Source organism: Numenius arquata, chromosome 12 (assembly GCF_964106895.1).
Source record: "Numenius arquata chromosome 12, bNumArq3.hap1.1, whole genome shotgun sequence".
Taxonomy (NCBI): domain Eukaryota; kingdom Metazoa; phylum Chordata; class Aves; order Charadriiformes; family Scolopacidae; genus Numenius; species Numenius arquata.
Window position 1 is genome coordinate 34,499,223 of NC_133587.1, and position 22,050 is coordinate 34,521,272.

The 22,050-nt window shown below is 36.7% G+C and overlaps 1 protein-coding gene across 1 annotated transcript in view; it reads left to right on the forward strand.

The window, feature by feature from the left end:
- Window positions 1-22,050, forward strand: part of VIPR2 (vasoactive intestinal peptide receptor 2) — a 57,122-nt gene that overhangs the window by 9,981 nt on the left and 25,091 nt on the right. The window contains exons 3-4 of the mRNA XM_074157011.1: window positions 8,979-9,086; window positions 12,794-12,891. Of these exons, the coding sequence (XP_074013112.1) occupies window positions 8,979-9,086; window positions 12,794-12,891 (206 nt within the window). The remainder of the gene's footprint in view (window positions 1-8,978; window positions 9,087-12,793; window positions 12,892-22,050) is intronic.

Genomic DNA, 22,050 nt, shown 5'->3' on the forward strand with positions numbered 1-22,050 from the left:
GAATCCAATACTTTGCAGAGACTTTTAATATTTTGTGGTAGGGTTTAGATGAACAGGAGATTGATATTTAATGGTATTTTATGCGTAATGTACAGCATGTCTAAATTGATGCAACACAAAGATGAAGGTACCTCTTATAGCTCTGACTATACATCCATGAATATCTTTCCAATATAATAGAAGATGGTGTTCTTACAGTTAGAGTGCTGTCCAGTCATACAAAAATAAATGCTGTTGTGTCCAAAGAACATTTTGAGTAATTGGAAAGCAGGATTTACTTGGTAGAAAATTTGGATGGAAATGTGCTTTTTTTTCAGAAGGGTTTTCTTTCAAAGTTTTTAGCTGGCAATTTCCATATTTCCTTACTGTACTCTAAAATTTGTAAATTACATTAAAAAATAAAATTTGCTTGTAGATTTCTGATTCTGCAATGGGAAGCTATTCTTCAGAAAGGAAATAAGGCATTTCTTCTGAAATGTTCCATTGAGTGAAAAGCCAGTAATCTAGAAATCTCAGTAACAGTATTTTTGCCATTCCTGGTAATAGGACTGGCTTCTGAAAACCTATAAACAGCAGACATTTAAAGTGAACATGAGATAAACTGTATTGGTTTTGTCATTCTGTTTAAGCAGTTAAATCTGATGTATACTGTAGCCTTCCCAAATTCTACTTGCTGTGTGTGAGTACATTTTGTTGACCAGTAATTTAAAAAAGTTTACATTCGCCCTTCCTCGGTATTTCTGAATCATCAGAGCTTGTATACACTCTGTACAATCCCACAGCAGTGCTTTAGTGCAACAGCGGCAAATTGGAGCTGCTTCTTGACCCTTCTGCCGCCAGTGTTCTCATTTTCACAGGATCGCAGGCCTCACCTCCTTGCGGAGGGGGATTGTTGGCCCCAGGGTAGGCAGGGCCTGTCCCACCCCAGCCAGGAAAGCTGGGGGACAGTGGGAACAGCCCCAGGTGTCAGGCACCTCCCTGGGGACAGGGCCAGCCAAAGACATTAGCCTGCAAGTGGGGGGTCAGGATCTGGCCTGGCACAGGGAACCAGGGCCCGGCGCAGGCCTGAGATGGCTGGGCAGGGCCGTAGCATTGGGTCGGGCCCAGGCAGAGGCAGACACAGGCACCGCTGTGGTGGAGCTGAAGCCATTTGCACCCACAACATCGCTGAAGGCTCAGACCTGAGCTTAGAGGGGACCCTGGGCAGGGGCCACTAAGGCCTATTAGTGCACTCAGGGCCCTGACAAAAGTGGACAACAAATAACTTTAGCAAAGTAGCTTGGAGCAACAGTATTTTTGCTACTGTCTCATTCCTATTACTGCTTTAAGCAGTTCTGCTGTGTGTTTGCTTTCCCTACCAGTATTTCCCTAGAAATAACACTAGCGCTAGCGCGCTATTTCTCTGGCACCTCCTTTTCCTTTCTTTCTTATTACTTGGATGAAAATGAAGAAAGAATTTCAGTCCGTATATGTTCATAAATTCACATGCCACCTAAATTACATGCTGCAGTGTTCAGACCTACAGTCTAGGAAACGTTGCCCATAAGAGGTGAGATTGCTTCTGCTTTCTCAAGTAAAGTACAAAAATCAAAATGTTTCCCCGTTTGAAAAACAAACCCTGGACTAGCTGACAACTTTCTGGCTGATTTTCAAAGCACTCTCTCTTTGTTTCACACATCAAGCACGCCTAGCCAGTTTAAAAAAAATGCTAAAACTCTTTTGAATTGGCAATTTCAAAAATCCAAATGCAAAGTGCCACCTAGTGGTTAATATATGGATAAAATGTATACGTGAACAAAACTTGCCAGTACAAACTCGGTGTCACACATTTTTATGGATGAAGAAGCACGTGTAGGTAAGCAAACGTGCTCAAAAACTGGATCTCAGATAGCAGGATGAGGAATGTGGTGGCAATACTTCTGTAAGCTGAAAAAATGAGAAACAAAACATAGTTTATAGTGTATTGCGTTTCCTTTCATCATGAAGTATTTGCAAATGCATCACAATCATCAAAGACTAAGCATTCAAATAAAGTAAGTGATCTCATTGAAACTAAGAATAGCATCTAGAACGTCATCTAGAGGAACAGGAGGGAAGAGCAGTAGAGGAGTGACACCGTGGACACACTTTTGAGCAAGTCATTGAGCAAAGGTTTTCTGGGAACATTGGTTGTCTCCTTGGCTATGCTGTGAATGACACACCAGAGCAAGAAATGAGGCAAATGTAGAGGTTGAAAAGAGATTTTTATATGTATTCTAGACACCACAGAAACAGAAATGAAGAGCCTATTTTTTTTTTCCTTTTTGCTAGCTTCATTAATAGCTAAAGAAGGAGGTAAAGAGTATAGTAGTAAAGATGCACAGGAAAAGTTGGGGAGCCAAGACAGATCAAGAGCTGGACAGGTTTTATATGTGTACATATCAGGGTGAAAGGACAAAAACATTCAAGGCTTGAGAATTTATTGAAGCTGGATGGAAACAGAGACTAAATCAATGAATGAACATAAAGGGATATAAATGTAATTATATCCTTTATATTGTGTTATTTATGTTATAATTATATATGTTTGGTTAATTAGAATAATTTTTTTAAAACGATGATAAGAAAATTGCAGACATGAAAATAAACATTGGAGCATTTTAAGTTGTATTTAAAATATGAGATATTTTAAATAGAATTCCTGGTAGAATTCTTATTAGAACTAAAACTTAAAACCTTATTTAAAGCTAGAAATAAGTATGTTTTGTATCTTAATTGATTAAGTAGATGGAGATAGTAGGAAACAGGCTTATATATACAGAGGATGTGTAAAAGTTCCAGAGAATAAGAGTGTACATAATGATTTTATGAAAAGTAGCACTGATGGATGACAGTCCAGAAATCCTAACACTGAATGAATTAATGGCTGGACAGAGAGTAGTACAGAGTAAGTGAGGAGAGAGTAGAATATCAAGCTTGATCAAGCTAGATATTCTATGTGCAGGAAGAGACACATTTAACAAAGCATTTATCACATCTTTGTTTTCCAACAGTGTAGGTATTTAGCAAGGCCTTTGATACAGTGTCCCACAGTATTCTCCTGGAGAAACTGGATGCTCATGGCTTAGATGGGTATACTCTCCGCTGGGTTAAAAACTGGCTGGAGGGCCGGGCCCAGAGAGTGGTGGCGAATGGAGTGAAGTCCAATTGGCGACCGGTCACCAGTGGTGTCCCACAGGGCTCGGTACTGGGGCCGGTTCTCTTCAACATCTTTATCAATGATCTGGACGAGGGGATTGAATGCACCCTCAGCAAATTTGCAGATGACACCAAGTTGGGTGGGAGTGTTGATCTGCTGGAGGGTAGAGAGGCTTTGCAGAGGGATCTAGACAGGCTGGCTGGATGGGCTGAGACCAACGGGATGAGGTTCAATAAGGCCAAGTGCCGGGTCCTGCACTTGGGTCACAACAACCCCAGGCAGTGCTACAGGCTTGGGGCAGAGTGGCTGGAGAGCTGCCTGGCAGAAAAGGACCTGGGGGTGTTGGTCGACTGTCGGCTGAACATGAGCCAGCAGTGTGCCCAGGTGGCCAAAAAGGCCAACAGCATCCTGGCCTGTATCAAGAACAGTGTGGTGAGTAGGACCCGAGAGGTGATCGTCCCCCTGTACTCGGCACTGGTGAGACCCCACCTCGAGTACTGTGTCCAGTTTTGGGCCCCCTACCACAGGAAAGACATTGAGGTGCTGGAGCAGGTCCAGAGAAGGGCAACGAAGCTGGTGAGGGGTCTGGAGCACAAGTCTTACGAGGAGAGGCTGAGGGAGCTGGGGTTGTTCAGTCTGGGGAAGAGGAGACTGAGGGGAGACCTTATCGCTCTCTACAACTACCTGAAAGGAGGCTGTAGAGAGGCGGGGGTCGGTCTCTTCTCCCAAGTTACAGATGATAGGACAAGGGGTAATGGCCTCAAGTTACGCCAGGGGAAGTTCAGGTTAGATATTAGGAAATATTTCTTTACTGAAAGGGTTATCAGGCATTGGAATGGGCTGCCCAGGGAGATGGTTGAGGCACCATCCCTGGAGGTATTCAAGAGAGGAGTTGACATGGTGCTCGGGGATATGGATTAGTGTTGGGTGGTGTGGTGGTGTGTGTGTGGGTTGTGTGTGGTGTGTTGTGTGGGGGGTTTTTTTTTTTTGGTTTTTTTTTTCATTGGTTGGACTAGATGATCTTAAAGGGTCCCTTCCAACCTAGGTGATTCTGTGATTCTGTGATTCTGTATTTATAGGACTGTAGGCTGCTCTATAGTCACAGGGGAGAAACAGGCAATTGTTGGGAGCAATTAATCCGGCCTATTTTCATGTGTTTTAGGATGAAGTGAATCATGCTCTGTCACCCTCTAACAATATTGCATATGTTATTGTTGTTGTAAAAGGATACTGTGATGGGTAAAGAGCAATATCTAGTTGAAGAACTGTGAAACTCACCAAGGTCTCCAGTTGTGCCACATTTTGAATTTCCAAGATCAGTGGGAAATTAATTGCTAGTTTCAGTTGTGCACAATTACGCTTGTGCTGTACAATACAGACATATTGTTGGGATAGAAGAGACAAATTGATGCAAGTGTAGTAAAAATACACTTGTTAATTGTATCCCACCTCTGTATAAGGGTGTGTTTTGCTAAGAGAAGAAAAAGTTATATGACGACAGTATTTTCAAAAATCTGTAGTAATAGGAGGGAGAAATGAGCAAAGGTGTGAGTTGAAAGCCCAGAAAAGTGCGTATTGTTAACAGTTGTACTTCGAGCAGCCCCTAGCAGCTCACCAGTAACACTATCATTTCAGCATTCAGCCCTAGACCAGTTTTCAGAAGCCCACTGTAGTTATTCAGTGACTATAAATGCCTCTAGGACATTTCAGCAGTTTTCTCAGATTTCCTGTACCATAATAAATAAGCTTGTGTGTATACATAAATTGAAACTTAATATTCTTCTTGGAATTCTGATGACAGCCACTCAAGTTTCATTCTCATGATTGTTGATGCATCTGAATGTAGTCTAGATGTAGGAAATATATCTTTTGTGTTATTTCCTCTATTTGATTTAAGGAGTCTGAAAAAGTATCATTCTCTCCTATGCCATAGATTCCTTAAAGTCCTAAAATACTGAGGAAAAACTGAGGTAAAAATTACATTCCCCAGAAAGCATTAGCGATGTTTTGAACTTGTAATGTTTTGAATGTCAAAAACTTGTATACTGATTTCCTTCCTGCAAGCTAACTTCAAGATCTGATGCAAATTGTGTTGATCAGTTTTGGTGGGAATAGGTCTTGAAGCTCTATTTTTCTATATAATATTTCATGTAAGTGAAGCTTGAATAAGAGTTTTGTGGGTTTTTGTGGAAAAGGTACTAATGAAGCTCTGAAGTCCATGTTGTTCAGCTGCCAGTTTAGCAAAACCTTAGCCCAGTCCATATAGCAGTGTAGCAAAAAATTATAAAGGCCTCTGAACTATTTGCAGATAACTGTAGCAAATCCAGCATTTTACAGAGGGTATACTGAATAAAAGGGAAAATTTGTGAAAGTCATCAGCTTTTATGGGTGTGCATGGACACTTCTGGGACTCATCTCAGCTCTCACTTGTTAGTGGGAATGGGGATGAACTAAAAAGGTCTGAAGTCACACAAGATGCTAATTATTCTTGTGTACTCCAGGGCTTTTTTATGCTGGCTCAGGCACTACATCCATCAAAGCCAGAAGAGTTGCAATTTGTCACTATAGTCCTGAGTGCTGGAAGATGAAGAAAATAGTTTCTTTGTCTTTCTTGTATGTCACGTTGTTGATGTTGTTTCTGGCTTAAACTCAATTGGGAAGGAAGCATGACCTGAATTGGCTGAAGTAAATATTCTTTTATTTTGCATAAGCCCTGGTATTGCGTCGTAGAGATGTAGGACTTGGTTTTAATCCAGTACTGCAACTCAGGAAGCACCTGAGCATGTTTAAGTTCCATTGACTTCAAAGGGTATGAAGTTGACCTGCTCAAATGTAAATCTCTTAAATTATATGTACATGACCAAGTCAACATCACCTCAGAGATGTCATTACTAATGCTAAAAGAAAAGCCACAAGTGCTGGAGAAAGTAGAAGGTGTTCAGATAAAACAGAGCATAGATAAAACTCATAAGTTAATTCTAAAGAAATATATATACCAGCTGTTGGGGCAGATACATTAGAAAGGACAAACCCTGCATGATCATCAGGAGAAAAGGAATGATTATGGCATTCCAAGAGTATTACATTCCGAGTCAGTTGCCAAAAACATTCAAGAGGTAAGGACCAGAAACCTGAAAAGAGTGAATTTTCAATGGGAACAGGAACTTCTCAGCCATCTGTGGAATACAGGTAAAAATAATGCCACTCTCACAGTTCCTAGTCCTAAATAAATCTCCCTTACCCTACGGTAAGGGTGGAAGAAGGAGTTTGACATATTTGTCTAGGAGTCAAAGTTTTAAAGGAACTAAAACAATTAGTCCTCTTCAGGTGACTGGAGAACTTGACAAGCTGAGGTTTGTCACACAGTATTAAGCAAATAAGGGTGGGATTGATTAGAGTAAAGACAGGTACCTACAGTCTAGATTCTGCAACCGAATTAGGAACTTCAGACTCTCTTGAGAAGAAATAAACATTTTTTAGGATTAAATTCTTCTGACTCATTTCAGGTGTTTGCTTTAGAAATATATTAATTTAAACATGACCCAGCAGTGCACCCTTACAGAGATGAGGTTTAGCCATATACTGTGCCACATGACCAAATTGGTAGATCAAGAGAAGCAATTGTCTGTCTCTTCAGCTCTTTTGAGACTGCATCTCAGCAGAGGTCTGTGTGCAGGTTTGGGCTCCTGTGAGCAGGAAAGCAGAGGGTATGGAGATGGCACTAGAATATGCAGCATATAATGATTGAGTGAGAACTGGGTTTGTTCAGCTTGGAGAAGAGTGATCTGATTGCTGTCTTCATCTGTGTAATGGGCTTATAAAGATGAAGCCAGACTCTTCTCACATGTGAACACACACACAAAAAAACCCAAACAAAAACCCAAAAAACACAAGAAGCAGCAATGGAAGCAACCTGAAGCAAGGGAAATCCTAATAAGATGTGTGGCGAAATTCTTCATGGAGTGTGTGTGCAGGTTGTCCAGAGAGGTTGTGGTAGATTGGATATTTGGAATCTCCAGATCTCTTAGGAGGTTTTTGGTGCTTGAGTGGAAAAGGCATTGAAGTGAGTATGGGTGAATGTGTCAGGTAATGAACAATGAACATTTGGTACATACCTCTTTGGAGGTTGATACAGCATACAAGGCAGTGGAGAGTAAGGCATTACATTTTGTCTACACACACAGATAATCTTCATGAAGTGTTCCCACTAGTAAGCCCTTATTTTTGGCATCATCTTTCTGAATATAGAACAGATGCTGCATTTAGAGCTGTATTATCCTAAGAAGAGTGAAGAAAGACCCAGTCCCCATGAACAAGTGATGACTCTGGAGAATAGCATGTCCTTGGGAAACTATATAAAAATGACTTTATGTAATTAGTGAACAAATGCAGAATTTAGCCCATAATCCTCCTCTCATCTTCTTTTTTAACCTCCAAACCCTATTCTTGGTACAGCACAGAGGCTGCCTCCCAAATATCACACTTAGTTGTCTTCCAAAGAAAAGCAAAGCCCAGGGGAATGCTATGCCACTGGTTCTCCTTCAAGCTGCAGCTGGGACATACCCGGAGGGGCAAATCCAACTGCGGGCTCTGTAACACGCTCTTGGGTTCCCTAGTTTACGTGTACTTTGAAAGTAACTTAAACTTTGAAAGTAGGCACTTTAAGTCTACACAAGCTGTCCAAGTTTAATTGCACTAAGATGGTTTAACACAAATATAGAACTTTGAAATATTCCTTTTCCAGCTTCATTTAACTCAGGTGGCTTGATTTTGGGCATGATTTTGACCACACTAGCACAGAGTAAATGAATAGTGAATTGCTAATACTATAAATATTCTGAAGAGTAGTATTATACATGGATGTGAATAGTTCCTTCTCCAAGTTTCATGTTCTCTACTGAAGAGAACAAACTGTCCCTCATACTTTCTAATATTACTGGTAGGATAAAAGTTTTGTTTCTCTCTCTAGCGTTAATTACAGATTTAAATTGTCAGTTGCCTTATTTGAAGACATAAATGCCCAGAACTTTGCACATGATCATTTTTTTTTGAGAGAGAACTTGAACTGAGATGAGTAACATTTCATTATTTCTTTGTATTCATAATTCTTTATAAGGCTTATATTCAGAAACCTTCATAACCCTTCGCTGAGCATTGTAGGTAGTCACCTTTAAACAAATAGAGCATGCTTGATCCAAGTGCCCCTAGCAGGCTATAGGAAGATTTATTCTCATTCACAAGGTACTGCTTTTTAGTCACATCTATAGAGACAGCAGTGTGGGCAAAACCATAATTACTTGTTACTAGTGCTACTATAAAACGTCTGTAACATTTATGACAGCCTTTCCTTAAATAAATATACAGAAGCATTCTTTGTTCAAATCTCTGTTACTTAGTTTAGGAGAGATGATTCTGTAAGTCCATGCCCTTTTTTCCAAAAGTTGTCCAATCAGGGTGCGCTCCCATTGTATTTGTGATGCTAAGTCCAATGAACTGCTTTTACTTTTTTTAACATTTTCTTAGCTTTTCTTAGCATGGTCTGTCAAAATAACATAGTTTTAACAAGGCATTTTGCAAACAATGTATTAACTGACCTAAAAATAAGCTGGTTAATTAACAGAATCTTATGATTCCCTTAACATTTTCATACAAAATACCATCTTTGCAACTTTCTTGAAAGTGTCTAATCTTTCTTGAACTACTTATCAAAAGCTTCCGCCAAGTCTTTATACGATAAATACAGAAGGGTGACATGGACCAGACTGAACTTTCAAGTCTGTTACTGCTGGTTTTGTTTCAGGATGTGTTGGAGTTTGGGATAACATCACCTGTTGGCGTCCTGCAAAGATTGGAGAAACTGTCACTGTTCCTTGTCCAAAAGTATTTAGCCTTTTTTCTGGCAAACCAGGTATTTCATTTTAAGGTGTCTTTTTGCTGGCTTCTCTTTGGTATTTTATAACATAATATGCTAAAAAGGGTGTGTGTGTATTGCAGTTTAAGGTTTTTATTTTCTTTTTAAAGAGTTAAAATAATAGATTCTTAAAAGAGCTCTTCCTGATACATCATGAAAAGACCAAATAATTGTCTTTGTGGTCCATATGGTGTTCTTTGAGTCAGATACAAAATATGCATTCTGATATAGTGACACTCATCAAGGCTGAAGACGTTGCTTGCTCTTTTTGACCTATTTATGTTAGTTATTAAGGCAGCTGAGCCTGACTGACATCTTTAACAGTTGCCAGCAGGTCACATGCAGTTTGTTCCTTCTGTGCTTAGGAGGGGAGCTCTACCTTGCCTTCATGAGAATAATGAGCCAATGTTAACACATAATATCTAAAAATTATCACTATTGCAATTTAAGGTAGTTATTATGAAACCTTTAATCTGCTTTTTAATGGAACTTGAAAAGAGCTCATCAGTGCCTCAGAACACTGAAACATTTAACTGTTTCAAGTCTACTGTCTTTTGCACCATCTTGTCAATATATCATACTGTGGTTTAATGTTGCACTTTGGCTTGTTAGTGTGGTTTCAAAAATAGAGGATGCACAGATAGAATTTCACATATGTATCCCAAAATGCAGCAGGAAAAATCTTATCCCCTTTGCTCAGGTGAGAAACCTTTGTCATGAATAGCTGGTGAAAGATGCAAAACATCACAGTGATTTAATTCTGCTTTTGAGGTCTCAGTGGAGAGCTTTTTAACAATATTACTTTTAACATAGAGGCTAACTTGGGGTATGACTAAAATACCTTTATTCTCAAAACTCTTGTTCCTGTAAAAAACAGATAACTAAAACAATCTACAGATGAGCAAAGGTTTTCATTCCTAGAGCTGGTGAATCTTGATTAGTATATCATGGACAGTCTAAACAGTTTATAAAGGGAAAAGTATGTGTAATCTTCACTAAATCTTGTGAAATCTGTAAAAGTATTTAGATGACTCAAAGAAAGATATTAAAGTGTTGTCATGAGTCAAGACAAACTTATAAATATCAAAAATCTAAAATCTGATTTAAATCACACTGCTTCTGTCTATTTGCCAAAAGCTAAAGCATGCATGCTCTCTCTGGAGTTTGAATGTTTGATATTTAACGTATATATTACAATATTACAATAACATTTTAATTTTCCTATAAAACAACTGCAATAAATATTTAAGTCTGAAACCTTCACAATGTATTACAACTCCATCTCACTTGGGTATAGCATCATCAAGGCTGAAGGATCACTTCCTTTTTATAGTTTGCTATAATTTTCCCCAATCCAGCTTTTTTCATAGCTACCTGTTTACTTCTTTCTTGTGAAACAAACAGGGTGGGTTTTTAGAGGTTCAATTAAGAGGATTTTTTAATCTCGTCTTTCTGTAATTTCTTCCTTCAGATATAAGACAGCAAACATCTTGCATGGTTGATTCTATTACGATCTAAGTATCTCAGCACCTTAAAAATTCATTTATGCTCAGCAATATATAATTTATTAAATTCACAGACAGCACATTTCAAATTCACTTGATTCTTACATCAGGAAATTATAAAAATATTTTTAAACAAGAAATATAACGCTTTTTTTAGCTTTATTTAGCCAGATTTCTGAGATGTATGTTTTACGTTTTTCAGGGTTTAAGAGGAATTAAAATTCTACTACAAGGTGATCCTTATTTTTTATGGAAGTACTCCAAATCATAAGTAGGCTTTTAAATAACATCAATTCTTTAAAAGATTTCTTAATTTAATTTGTGAATTAAAAAAAAAAACAGTTGTCTTCTCATCTTTACAACTTTTGGAGAACTGGCTCTTAATTTCTTCTGTGATGGTCAAGGTTACAGTTTAGGCATACCACATAATTAATTGACATATTAAATGACTTTCTACTGTAAAAGCAATCATTTTAACCTGTAATGTTTTTTCTTTATTGTATATAATGATGTGAGTATATGACTAGCAGAAAGTTATTCTGTGAATTTTTTATTCAAATGTCTGTGTCAAGTTATAGGTTTTAAATGACGTTGCTGTCTGAAATACTTAATTGCATGGAACGATGGTATAGAAATAAAAAATGTTTTCCACAGAACGTTGCCTAACTGTCTTTAAGTTAGAAGGTCTTAACAGTACTTATAGTAGAAAATACTTCAGCATCTTGAGTAGATAGAGTCTAAAACCCAACAGTCTTTTTCTTGCAAAAGCTGGCTTTGACGTAATTTGTGATTCTGTTAGCACATTCCTCTGCTCTGCCTAGTCAGAGAAGTTGATGTACTTTTAAAGTGATGACTCTTCAGAGTGTATAAATAGGTTACATTTTCTTTAAAAAATTCCGTGTCTGTGCCAAATAGCAGAAGTGGCCCTGTTGTTTGAGGAGACACTGTGGTTTCAGGTCAAGGCCTTGTTATAAGCTAGAAAGATTTGGTTATTGGTTGGTCAACCATTTGAAGGATATTTACAGCTTTCCACTGAAGACACTATGCAAAGAAGAAATTCCAGTAACCAATCAGCAAGATAAAAATCACAAAAGCTTTAGTTTGGAGTGTATATAAACACTTTTGGTCATTCTTGGCCAAAGCTGATCTGTAACACATAAATTTATTCTTGTGTGGTGAAAACCAGGCATCTTTAAGTAAGTTAAAGACGAGTGTGTTGTTACAGATTTGAAGTATCATGGATATAAAAATTGCTGTAAGAAAGTCAGAGGAAGTTACTTATGATTTAACATTGTAAGAGTAAGTTATAATAATTTTAATGACTATGCTTTATTCTGACATCAGGCTCTTCAGTTTTCTCCTATTGAAGCAGTTCCATATTGCATGAACATTAGTTCGTATTAATTAGATTAAGGAGTAGAATCATGGGTTGCCCCCATCTAATCTGCATGACTTCATCTGGGAAAAGAGTCAACTTCTTTGCTCAGTTCCAACCAAAAGATCCTTTCTGAAATTAATAGGTGTTCAAAATTCCTTTCCAACCATACTTGCACATCTCCTGTACATTCCTAGTGCTACGTCATTTCAGTGATTGGTTGAAAGAGTGAGATTCAGCATGCATATTTATTTCCTTGTTCTTCAACCGATCACATATTTTGACCTTTAAAGTGCATTACCAACTCTACCAACATTTACTGTAGCAGTAATTCATCACCATAATATCTAAGAGATTTTATAACTCTTCAGTAGATCATTTGGCATTATGTTCTCAGAAAAGCTTAAATAGGTTAGAACAACTTTCACTTCAATTACTTTTCTGTCAAATTACTTTACCTACAAATTATCCCCTTTAGAGAATGAGCTGAAAGACTCCCTCCAGAATACTTTAGATAAAACAGCAAAATATTACAGGGTTTTGCAGATGTAACAGAAATAGCTGTTATAGCAAAGCTGAAGCCTGCCATTGCAGCTTGGAATTAGTTTTGTTTTTCTTTAGTGCGAAGGCAATTCAGAGGAAGAGTAAAAGCCAAAGTAATATGAATGAAAAGCACGTGAGAGGAAATGGCTGGGTTGCTCTAACAGGAGTACTAAGAAATACAGCATGTTAACAGGGAATGACAAAGTTAGATTGTCTAAAGATTCATTGATGAGGAGACTTTTGAATCTTTCTAATTTAAACTCTCAAATTTTGCTTTACAGGAAATATTAGCAAAAATTGTACGAGTAATGGATGGTCAGATATTTTTCCTGACATCTTAAGTACTTGTGGATATAATGACTATGAGGATGATTATAAGGTAGGAAAAATACTTTTTCTATCCACTTAGATGCCGGTGTTCAATACAGCTATCAGACATACTCTGCTTCTAAATAATTCCCGTTTTACTTTATCAGAATTAATGGAAATCGTAGTAATTTTTGGAGGCATTGTTGCCATGTGCTTGGATTGCAGATGTCATATAAGATAAAATCAGAAATGTAGAATTCAGTGACTTTGAAACTCAAGGCTATCAACAGTTGGTAATTGCAGTAATACATCTGTATTTCTAATGTTGCAGTGTTACTGGGCTTATGCACAGTATGTTTTTCATTGTGTTATTTCTAGAACATTTCTATTATAACTATTTCTAGAACTATTTCTATTATAACAAATCCTAATACTGTGATAATCTGCTAATAATACATGCACCATATGATTGCTGGTATGTGCTTAAGTTATAAGTAAAATAGAATGAATTTAGGTCATTGGAATTATTGCAAATTTATATTGAACTTTACATTGTGTTAGCAGTTAGAAGTGGTTCAAAAAGCTACTAAGGTACCTGGAAAAATGAATTTGTTCACTTTGCAGATCCTATTTCTTGTTCTTTTTGTTAAGGGAAGTACTATTTCCAAAACGTTGTACCTATTTTCTATTTGTTTTTCTGCTGAGGGTAAAAGAGCAAGATTTTGTTTACAGGGATGCACTTGTAGTGTCAGTTAAACTCTTGTTGTCATGAACAGATGAAGTCCTCTCATGAGTAAAGATACTTGGGTGGTGAGGTTTTCTGGATTTCAGTATGTGTGGAATAGCTCTAGCAGACCTGTTATGTCTGGTTTGCAGAGATGTGCATGATTCTAGCTAAGACATGCAGTTCTTGCCATCTCTCTGTATTTAAAAGCCCATCCATTACTGTAGTTGAGAATAGAATAGAATAGAATAGAATAGAATAGAATAGAATAGAATAGAATAGAGTAGAATCATAGAATCGTTATGGTTGGAAGAGACCTTTAAGATCATCAAGTCCAACCATTATCATAGCACTGCCAAGTTACTACTAAACCATGTCCCTCAGCACTACATCTACATGTCTTTTAAATACTTCCGAAGAAAATGGATAGGGTATGTTGTTTTCCCAACTTCTCTGAGGACAGATTCTAAAACATTGGTGTTGTCTGACAGTTTGGGGACGCACATATATTACTGCTAAAACAGCCATTTTAAAACAGTGTCATTTAACGCAGACATTGTCATGTGGAGTGAAAATGGGTCAATACTTAAAAATTCAAATTAATAAAAGATAACAGTTCAAGTAGTGAGAAGTACTTAATTAGCAGATGAACTAGTATAATAGAAAAGCTGTTCTTGTTTGACATATTCATTAGTAATTTGAAGGAGAAGAATGACATGCAAGTTAACTATACTTGCAGGAATGACCCTCGAGAAGCTGGAAATAGGAAGTAGTAGCAACATTTACAAAAGCCTGGAAAGGAGCAAATAATAAACCAGTGAGGATGAAAACCAGCAGAGAGATGTGGAGAATAGGTACTGAAAAAATTATTAACAGAAGTACAATAGATAGATAGAATATCATAGATATGTAATATAGATAGTATACAGAACAAATGCATGTTGCAGGGAGGGAAAGGGGAATGCAAGTACTGATTGCATTTCAAGCAACATAGCTCAAGGGCTCTGTCTTTTTTTCTTAAGTACCAGTGTCATTGCTCAAGCAATATTCTTTGGCTGAGGATCATAAACTGGTCATTTCAGTGGGATAAGACAGTAATTGTTTTCTAACCTTAAAGTTGACAGGTCAAAAAGTGGATACAACAGTGCTGGCTTGTCAGAATATAAGATGTTCCTGTGCAAATATTACATATTTTGTAGTTGAAGAAAGCACAAAAATTACGAGGAAAAAAATCTGAAAAGGGTAACAGAAAAGCATGTTTTAAATCCATCTCTTCGTGAGAGACAATATAAAAAATGCAAGTATCATTCAGTTGTGAGATTTCAGGAGGCATTTAAGGTTCTGCATCAGACAACTGTTACACGGAAAGATGTTTTCTTGAATTCGGATCTTAGCGCTCAGTGGTAGCACCTCAAAACAAAAAATCTTTACACAACATAAATCAGTGCAGTTCATTTTTATTTGACCTAGAACTTGAACAAAAAGAATAAAAATTAAATCCTAAGTATATGGATACGAAATATTTTGTACACAAAAATACCATGCAACAATATCTTTGTAGGTGATGTGCGAGGTTGCCCTTGAAGTTACAGTAACTAAGGACATCATATCTTAGGGAAGGTGGCAAAATACTTTTCTTATGATAAGTTTTAAATTTTCTTCTGTATGCTGTCTCTGAAGACAATGGTAAAGGAGTAGGTAGAAACTGTCTCTGGTGTCAGTTTGGTGCCTGCATCTTCACTGCTGAATGAATTTCCATTATAGATCTAATTAAGTATTTATTCCTCTTTTTTTTTTTTTTTTTTTTTTTTTTGCTGTCTTTTAGGATACGGACTTGTATCTTCACTTCAAAGGGTCTTATTTCTATACATGTTTTTTCTTTATGTATATGCATACATGCAGACATATATATCCAGATGTGCATCTATTTTGGGTAGTTTTGAATATTCTAGAAAAGGTTTAAATGACAGAGTTTGGTGAGCAAATATTCAACAGGCAATTTATGAATAGGTACCAAATTTTTATGCTGAAAATGCACTGAAATGAGAAAGCTTATTTAAAAATACCACAAGCACGTCATCTGTTATTTCTCTGCCAAGTTGACTGATATTGTTCAGGGTGTGAAAGAACTTGTCAGCTTCTACAGTTTGCATTGATTTTACTCAGAGTTAAAATGTTCAATTTTTATGCCATGTCAAATGCTATATTAGCAGGTTCCATAAAAAGAAGCTATTTGCTTAACATTTTGAAATTAACTCTAAGTTCCTGATACAGCACCCTTGAATAGAATGTTTTATTTTATGTTAGGTCTTCTGTTAGTATTCTTTAGTGCTCCTCTCTGTATTTATAGGCAATCAATTTGACAACTATAAAAGTGTCTGAACAAACTATCTGTATGTTGTTATCACGTCAAACTGTAGATCTAAAGCTTTAGTGTATATTTCCAGTCTCTTTCCTATAAGTGAACTAGTTACTGCTAACCTTCAAGGTTTAGATTCATCAAATAAGTGTCTTTTTTTTTCCCTTTTATATTTCTGTTGAGGTCATGGCAGCACAATGGGAAAATGAATAGCTTTATCTGACCATGCTGGAAACACATGTCAAGGTGTGTTAACCCAATCTAAGCCTCACCACAGTCTTTCCTTTCATGTGGATATATTTTGACATCTTCTGTCGAGACAGAACAAGCTAGAGATGTGTCCTAGCTGTCCTCAGAGGGTATTAAACTCTCTGTCAACATTATTAATATACGGCAAGATGCCTGGTGCATGTAAAGGACTGAAATGTGTCCACTTTACTTAAAATAATGACTGGGTCAGTTCATATAGTTGTCTAATCTTAGTGTGAATTGGCCTGAGGTTTGTTAGATCACACAAATACCAATACATACAAGTTACAGGCTATGTGATTTGAATGCACAGGGTCATACAAAGACAAATTCGTAGGAAGATGCTCAGGGCTGTTAAATGGGGTGATATTGTTGCAGTTTGTGCAAAAGTAGAAGCATTATCTGTGGAAGAAGTATTCCCCTATTTGGCCAGTTTCCTGAAGCATTCACTCTTAGGCTGCTGTCACAGATAACATCCTGGGTGTGCTCCCCACCACCGGATGCAGATGCACCACCCAAGCCAAGTGGAGTGAAGCCAGTGAGGTCGGGACTGACACAAACAAACACTGTCTTAAATGTCTGTAGCTACCTTTAGAAAACAGATGCATTAGTACTGTCTGTGAAGTGGATCACTGCACTGGACTAATGGGTTGCTTGTATTGAGTATAAATTGAAACCTTCCCTCTCAACAAAACATAATGCAGGGCAGCCATCTACCAATGCTTTTTCTGTGTACCTATAAGTCATGCTATATTTATTTACTTTGCATTCTGCATTTTTCATTACTTAGTGATGCTACTATTATTAAGAGATACTTAAGGCAATACTGGTCCCATCTTTTTTGGGTGATGTTTAGGCTTAAGGTGAATTGAAGGAGAAACATATCAGAAAAGGGATATCATTAATTACTTGCATAAAGATTATTAAATACCATAAAGAATACCAATTTTACTATATATATGTTTTGGTAAGTTCTCTTCTGCTCTGGACCATTTAAAAAAGTGTTGAAGTGCCCAATAAGAAAAAAGTAAATTGTCCACAACATGTAATCCATCTCTTTATCTCAGTTTATATTTATTCTCTTGTAAGTAACTACTAGAAGACTTTAGAAATGGCTACTCTGTTATTGAAGTTCATTTTGCAAAAGCAAAGAACTAGGTTTCTTTATTCCACTTCTATTTGCATTTGCTCATTTCAGTCTTTCTAAAGCACTGAACTAATTTGCTGGGCCCAGTTCTGATTTCACAGTGTTTGTACAGTTTAAGATTTTCTGATATGTTCTTCTAGTATGAATATTTGGATATTGTGGAATGTACTCTGACACATGTATCATGAAAGCGTAAAACCAAATTTTAATATACTTGTAAGTAGTCATTTCTGTGAATGCTAAACTCTCTTACATACAGTGTTGCAGGAATATACTAGCCCACAGAATAAATAAAATGAAGAGCCACTTGGGATGATAATGATCATAAATACTTTAGTAGTGATCAATTATACTTTCCTTTAAATGAATAAAGAGGTGCGTGTTTTTCTTTTATGTTAAGGGTGACATCTGGTCAATAGCAAAACTCCTTCGGACAAAAAATCAAGCCCTAAACTTTCTTCAGAGCGTTTTGTCCTTCAGCACTGAATTACCCTCTCACCCCTAGAGGTCCTTCCAAACCAAGGCAGAGGTTGAAAGATCCACTGGGTAACTGTCAACTTTGCCTGGGAAACTTCTGTGCTATGTCTATTCTGTAAATAAACAGAAGACTGCTGTCTCCTGACCTTAGTAGAAATAACATAAAACAAACTTTAAAGGAAACATTAGCAGAAAAAGGTGTCTGCTCTAAGAAAACAAAACACAAGTTTGTGTAAGAATAGATTTTACAAAAAAGTGTATTGAAGATAACACTAATTACACAAACTTGTACTAATCCAATTTATTTTTATACATGTGGTTTTTTGTGCTTTTTTAAAACCTGTTAATGTTAGGTAGCCACAAAAATAAGGAAAAAGGGAAATATTTTAGGATTAGGTTTTTGTAGTCTAGAAAGCAGTTACAGATTCTGTAAACGTTTCCATAAAATTGTTCTGAAAATCATAAACCACTGATTTTTGCTGCGCCTAACTACCTATTGAGTTTAGTTTAGTGACTGTAATTTTAATATTTTCCTCAAAACTTTAAAAGTAAATTATTGGATTTCAGTTTTTGAATCAGTATTGCTCAGATAATCATGTGAATATTTTGCAGAGGCCAGCTGTTCTTAGTACTGTTGCAAAAGTACTATTTTTGTTAGACATGCAGAAAATTTCATGCTATTTCAATTTCTATTTCATAATGGCATTTCAGTTTCGTATGCATGACTTGCATCTATTTATGCTTTGAATACATTTACAAAACCTAAATGGGTTTTGATATTTAGTCTGTGTTAAAATCTTTTAAAATTTTAATTTAGTTTTAAATTCTGTTTTGGTCAGTCCATGCCTCTTTGCACTCATTTTACTCCTGCTAATCTTTCAATTTTTTTATTAAGTCCAGAGATTAAAGCTGAAGTTTAATTGAGAACTGGCTAATTATGGTTCACACAGAACAGTAAATAAGAAATATATGCCCATATATAAATAAGAAATATGCCCATCTTACATGAAAGAAATTGATTTTTATGTGCCATCACATTTGGAATTGCTTTGCCTGTTTCTTTTGCAGCAATACAGTATAAGGAGTTTGTTTCTAAATGGTCCTATGTAAAATACAGGGTAGTGACAAATACTTAATAGCTGTAACTGAGTCAATATTAATCTAAAGTAATTTCCTGGTTTTCAACTGCCACAACACAATGCAGAACTTAATCCTTTGTCTTTATGGGGGTTGTATGTATATTTAATAAACATAGAATTTCAGAACACCATTTGCTAATTTTTTTGTTCAGTCACTAGGAGTTATAGAGGTCTTACAGGCAAATCAAGACACTTCTATTTCCGCTCATACAGGAAATTCAAGTAGCAGTATGATTGAATCCTCTTTGATGCTGGGTCTGGTAAAGTGCTTCATGCTAATCATCTAAAATTTTTGCTTCCTTTTGGAAATCATAACACCTGAATTTACATATTTATAATTTTTGATGTAATGGATTCAAAATGTAGTAGTGTTTACTTAGCTTTGCAATAGTTTTAGTTTGTTTTTTGGTCAGTAGAAAATTTTTAAACATTTACCCATCCTAATGCTAGAGCAGTAAAATGGCCTGAAAGAAAGAAGTGAACTCACTAGCCACAATTTCAAGTGTAGAATAGAGAATAATTGAAAATCTGTGTTGTATGATACAATAATTTCAATTGTGTAATTGTTTCTATTTGCTTGTACTTAGTTTGAACAAAATGACCATGGTCGGTATTAAGGTAATGCTAAAATACTCTTGGCAGATCAGCTTCAACCCTGATTTATCCCTCCATGTAGCTATTCCATGTTCGTCCGTTTGGCAGATGAATAGCCAGCAGATAGATTCAGTCCTGCTGACAGGGACAGCTGTTATGCTGGACTAAAAGTACACAGGATTCTTGTTTTGGTTTTAGTGGTGTAGGGGTCATGCATCTGTACAGAATGCCAGAAACATTATTTTAAATAATGTGGTTTTTTCAGGAGGAAGACAACCTTTCCTCTTCTCCCTAGTGGGTAGAAGTGACAGGAGTAATTTTACATCCAGGCTGCCTGACAGTTACTGTGAAGCTCAGAGTACATAGCTAGAGGCTAAATTAGAGGCGCAGTTACATCAGTGTGGCTGGACAACTGAAGTTTTGTTAGAAAGTTCATATAGAGTTTCACCTTTTTTTCCTTCATTTAAGAATTCTGAAATCAGATACAAGTAAAATGAGTCCAATTTTACAAGAGTCAGTCAATGGAGTTTTTCTGCAATCAAATCTAGACAGATTTTTCAAGATGGTATAGAATAATAAGAAAAAGAAATAAGTCCAACTTTTTTGTTGGGCATGTTTCCATCAACCCAATGCTGTTTGAACCACAGCTACTCTCTTTATGCCAGAGTGCAAAACACTCTCTTATTATATAGTCTAGTGCCTGAAGAATATTTAAAGTAATATTTTCAGTTCTGTGCTATCAACACCTGCCATGTGAGTTTGTTTATAGACAGCAACAGTTTTGGTAAGTTTATGCAGTTGAATGCAATTTATGCATCCACATCCACAGTTGGAGTTATTAGACAAACAGTCCAGCTCCCAACTTGAATAATGGGGTTTTATAATGCCTTCAAAAACTGACCTTCAACTTTCAATTCTATGAACTTAGTGAATATATCTGGCATAGTTCCTACTTCAAGAGGTGATATATGGCTTATATAGAGAGGGTATGACTCTTGGGAGAATGTAAATATAATGGCTCCTGTATTTCCTTTCAGTGCTACAGAGTTGGCCTTTAGATGCTCTCTCAAGGACTGCAAGTTGATAATAGCTGAAGCATGAGAGAACTGGAGTAAAGGATGTCTCTAGTGGGAATCCTTTACTGCCTTCAGGGGATTTCTAGACTATTCACTATTCCCTTTGGCAGGTGCTTTTACTACAGACTTTCAAAATTTACTCCTTACACAGAAAAATAATCTCAGAAGTGCTGTTAGATAAATTTGTGTTGAATTTTGAGACTGCCTGCAAATCCATTTAAGCTGCTTTCCTTCTGTCCGAATGTTTATGAATAATTTTTTAAAATAACATCCTTAATTTTTTTCCTTCATATGTTATTCCTTTTGTCTGTTTATTAGATGCTTTTGCAAACTGAGAGCCTCCAAAGTCAGTTAACTTAGCAGCATGATGGCAGATCATAGTCTATCCAGGCCAGTCAAGAGCAGACCCGCAAGGAACATTTTTTCCACTTAACCATGAGCACCGTAGGGTTATGAATTAGATATAAATTCTCCGGGACATTGTGGAGGCATTATTACAGACAACTCAGTCAGGAACTTTATGCAGTGTACTTTATTGGTAAAAACAGCAGATAGTATTTTGTTCATAAGGGAAGGAGTCCATCAGGCAAAAAATACCTCTCAGTGATATTGTTTCTCTCTCCTTCTACCTACTTGACTTTAGATTCACATCTCAGGAATTAGAGGGTAAGTTATATGGTGATGCACTAAGGGGAGACATGGATCTAGGACATAGATTATAAGACAAAAAAATGTGTTAGAGAAGGGCTTTTAGCCATTATTGCTTTTATCAAAACTTTTCCTCAAACAAATGCAACGCAGAGATGCTATTAAAAAACAAGATTAAAATAAATATATTGTTTTCTTTTACATACTATATAATCATTCTGCACTACTGTCTTCTGCAAGTTATCCTTTAGGAGACAAGCACAGATATTCTGAACAAAAATAACATCTGCGGTTTACAGCAGCTAGAATTGGAGCTGTGCTCACTACATGCTCTGTGCTCTCTCTGTGCTCGCTTTACGTCTGGTGAGAATGACAGCTCCTTTTGAGCAGTGTCTTGCTTTCAATGAACGTAAATTACAACAGAAGAAATGATTAAAAAGAGTGAGGCTGAAACTCTGGCTACCTGAAAACTTTAATAAGTTTAACTATGTGGTTTTGAAGTAAGCTGAATTGATGAACATTTTATTTAATTTTATTTAAATTAGGTTTACTTGAATTGCCTTAATTTCTAACTGACTTCTAAAGTATACGTCATCTGTGTGCTGTACATACATATTAGAGCCCCTATCTATTATGAGAATGGTGCAACACAAGATTAAAATCCACAACTTTTTTATATTTCCATGGGGAAACAGTATTTAAAGCATAGCTTAATCAATAGCTTCTGACACCTGACCTTTTAGTAAATTACCCTTCAAAAATGCCTCCTCACTCCCTTCCATGTCATTTCTCTGTACCAAGCACTACTGTGGGTTT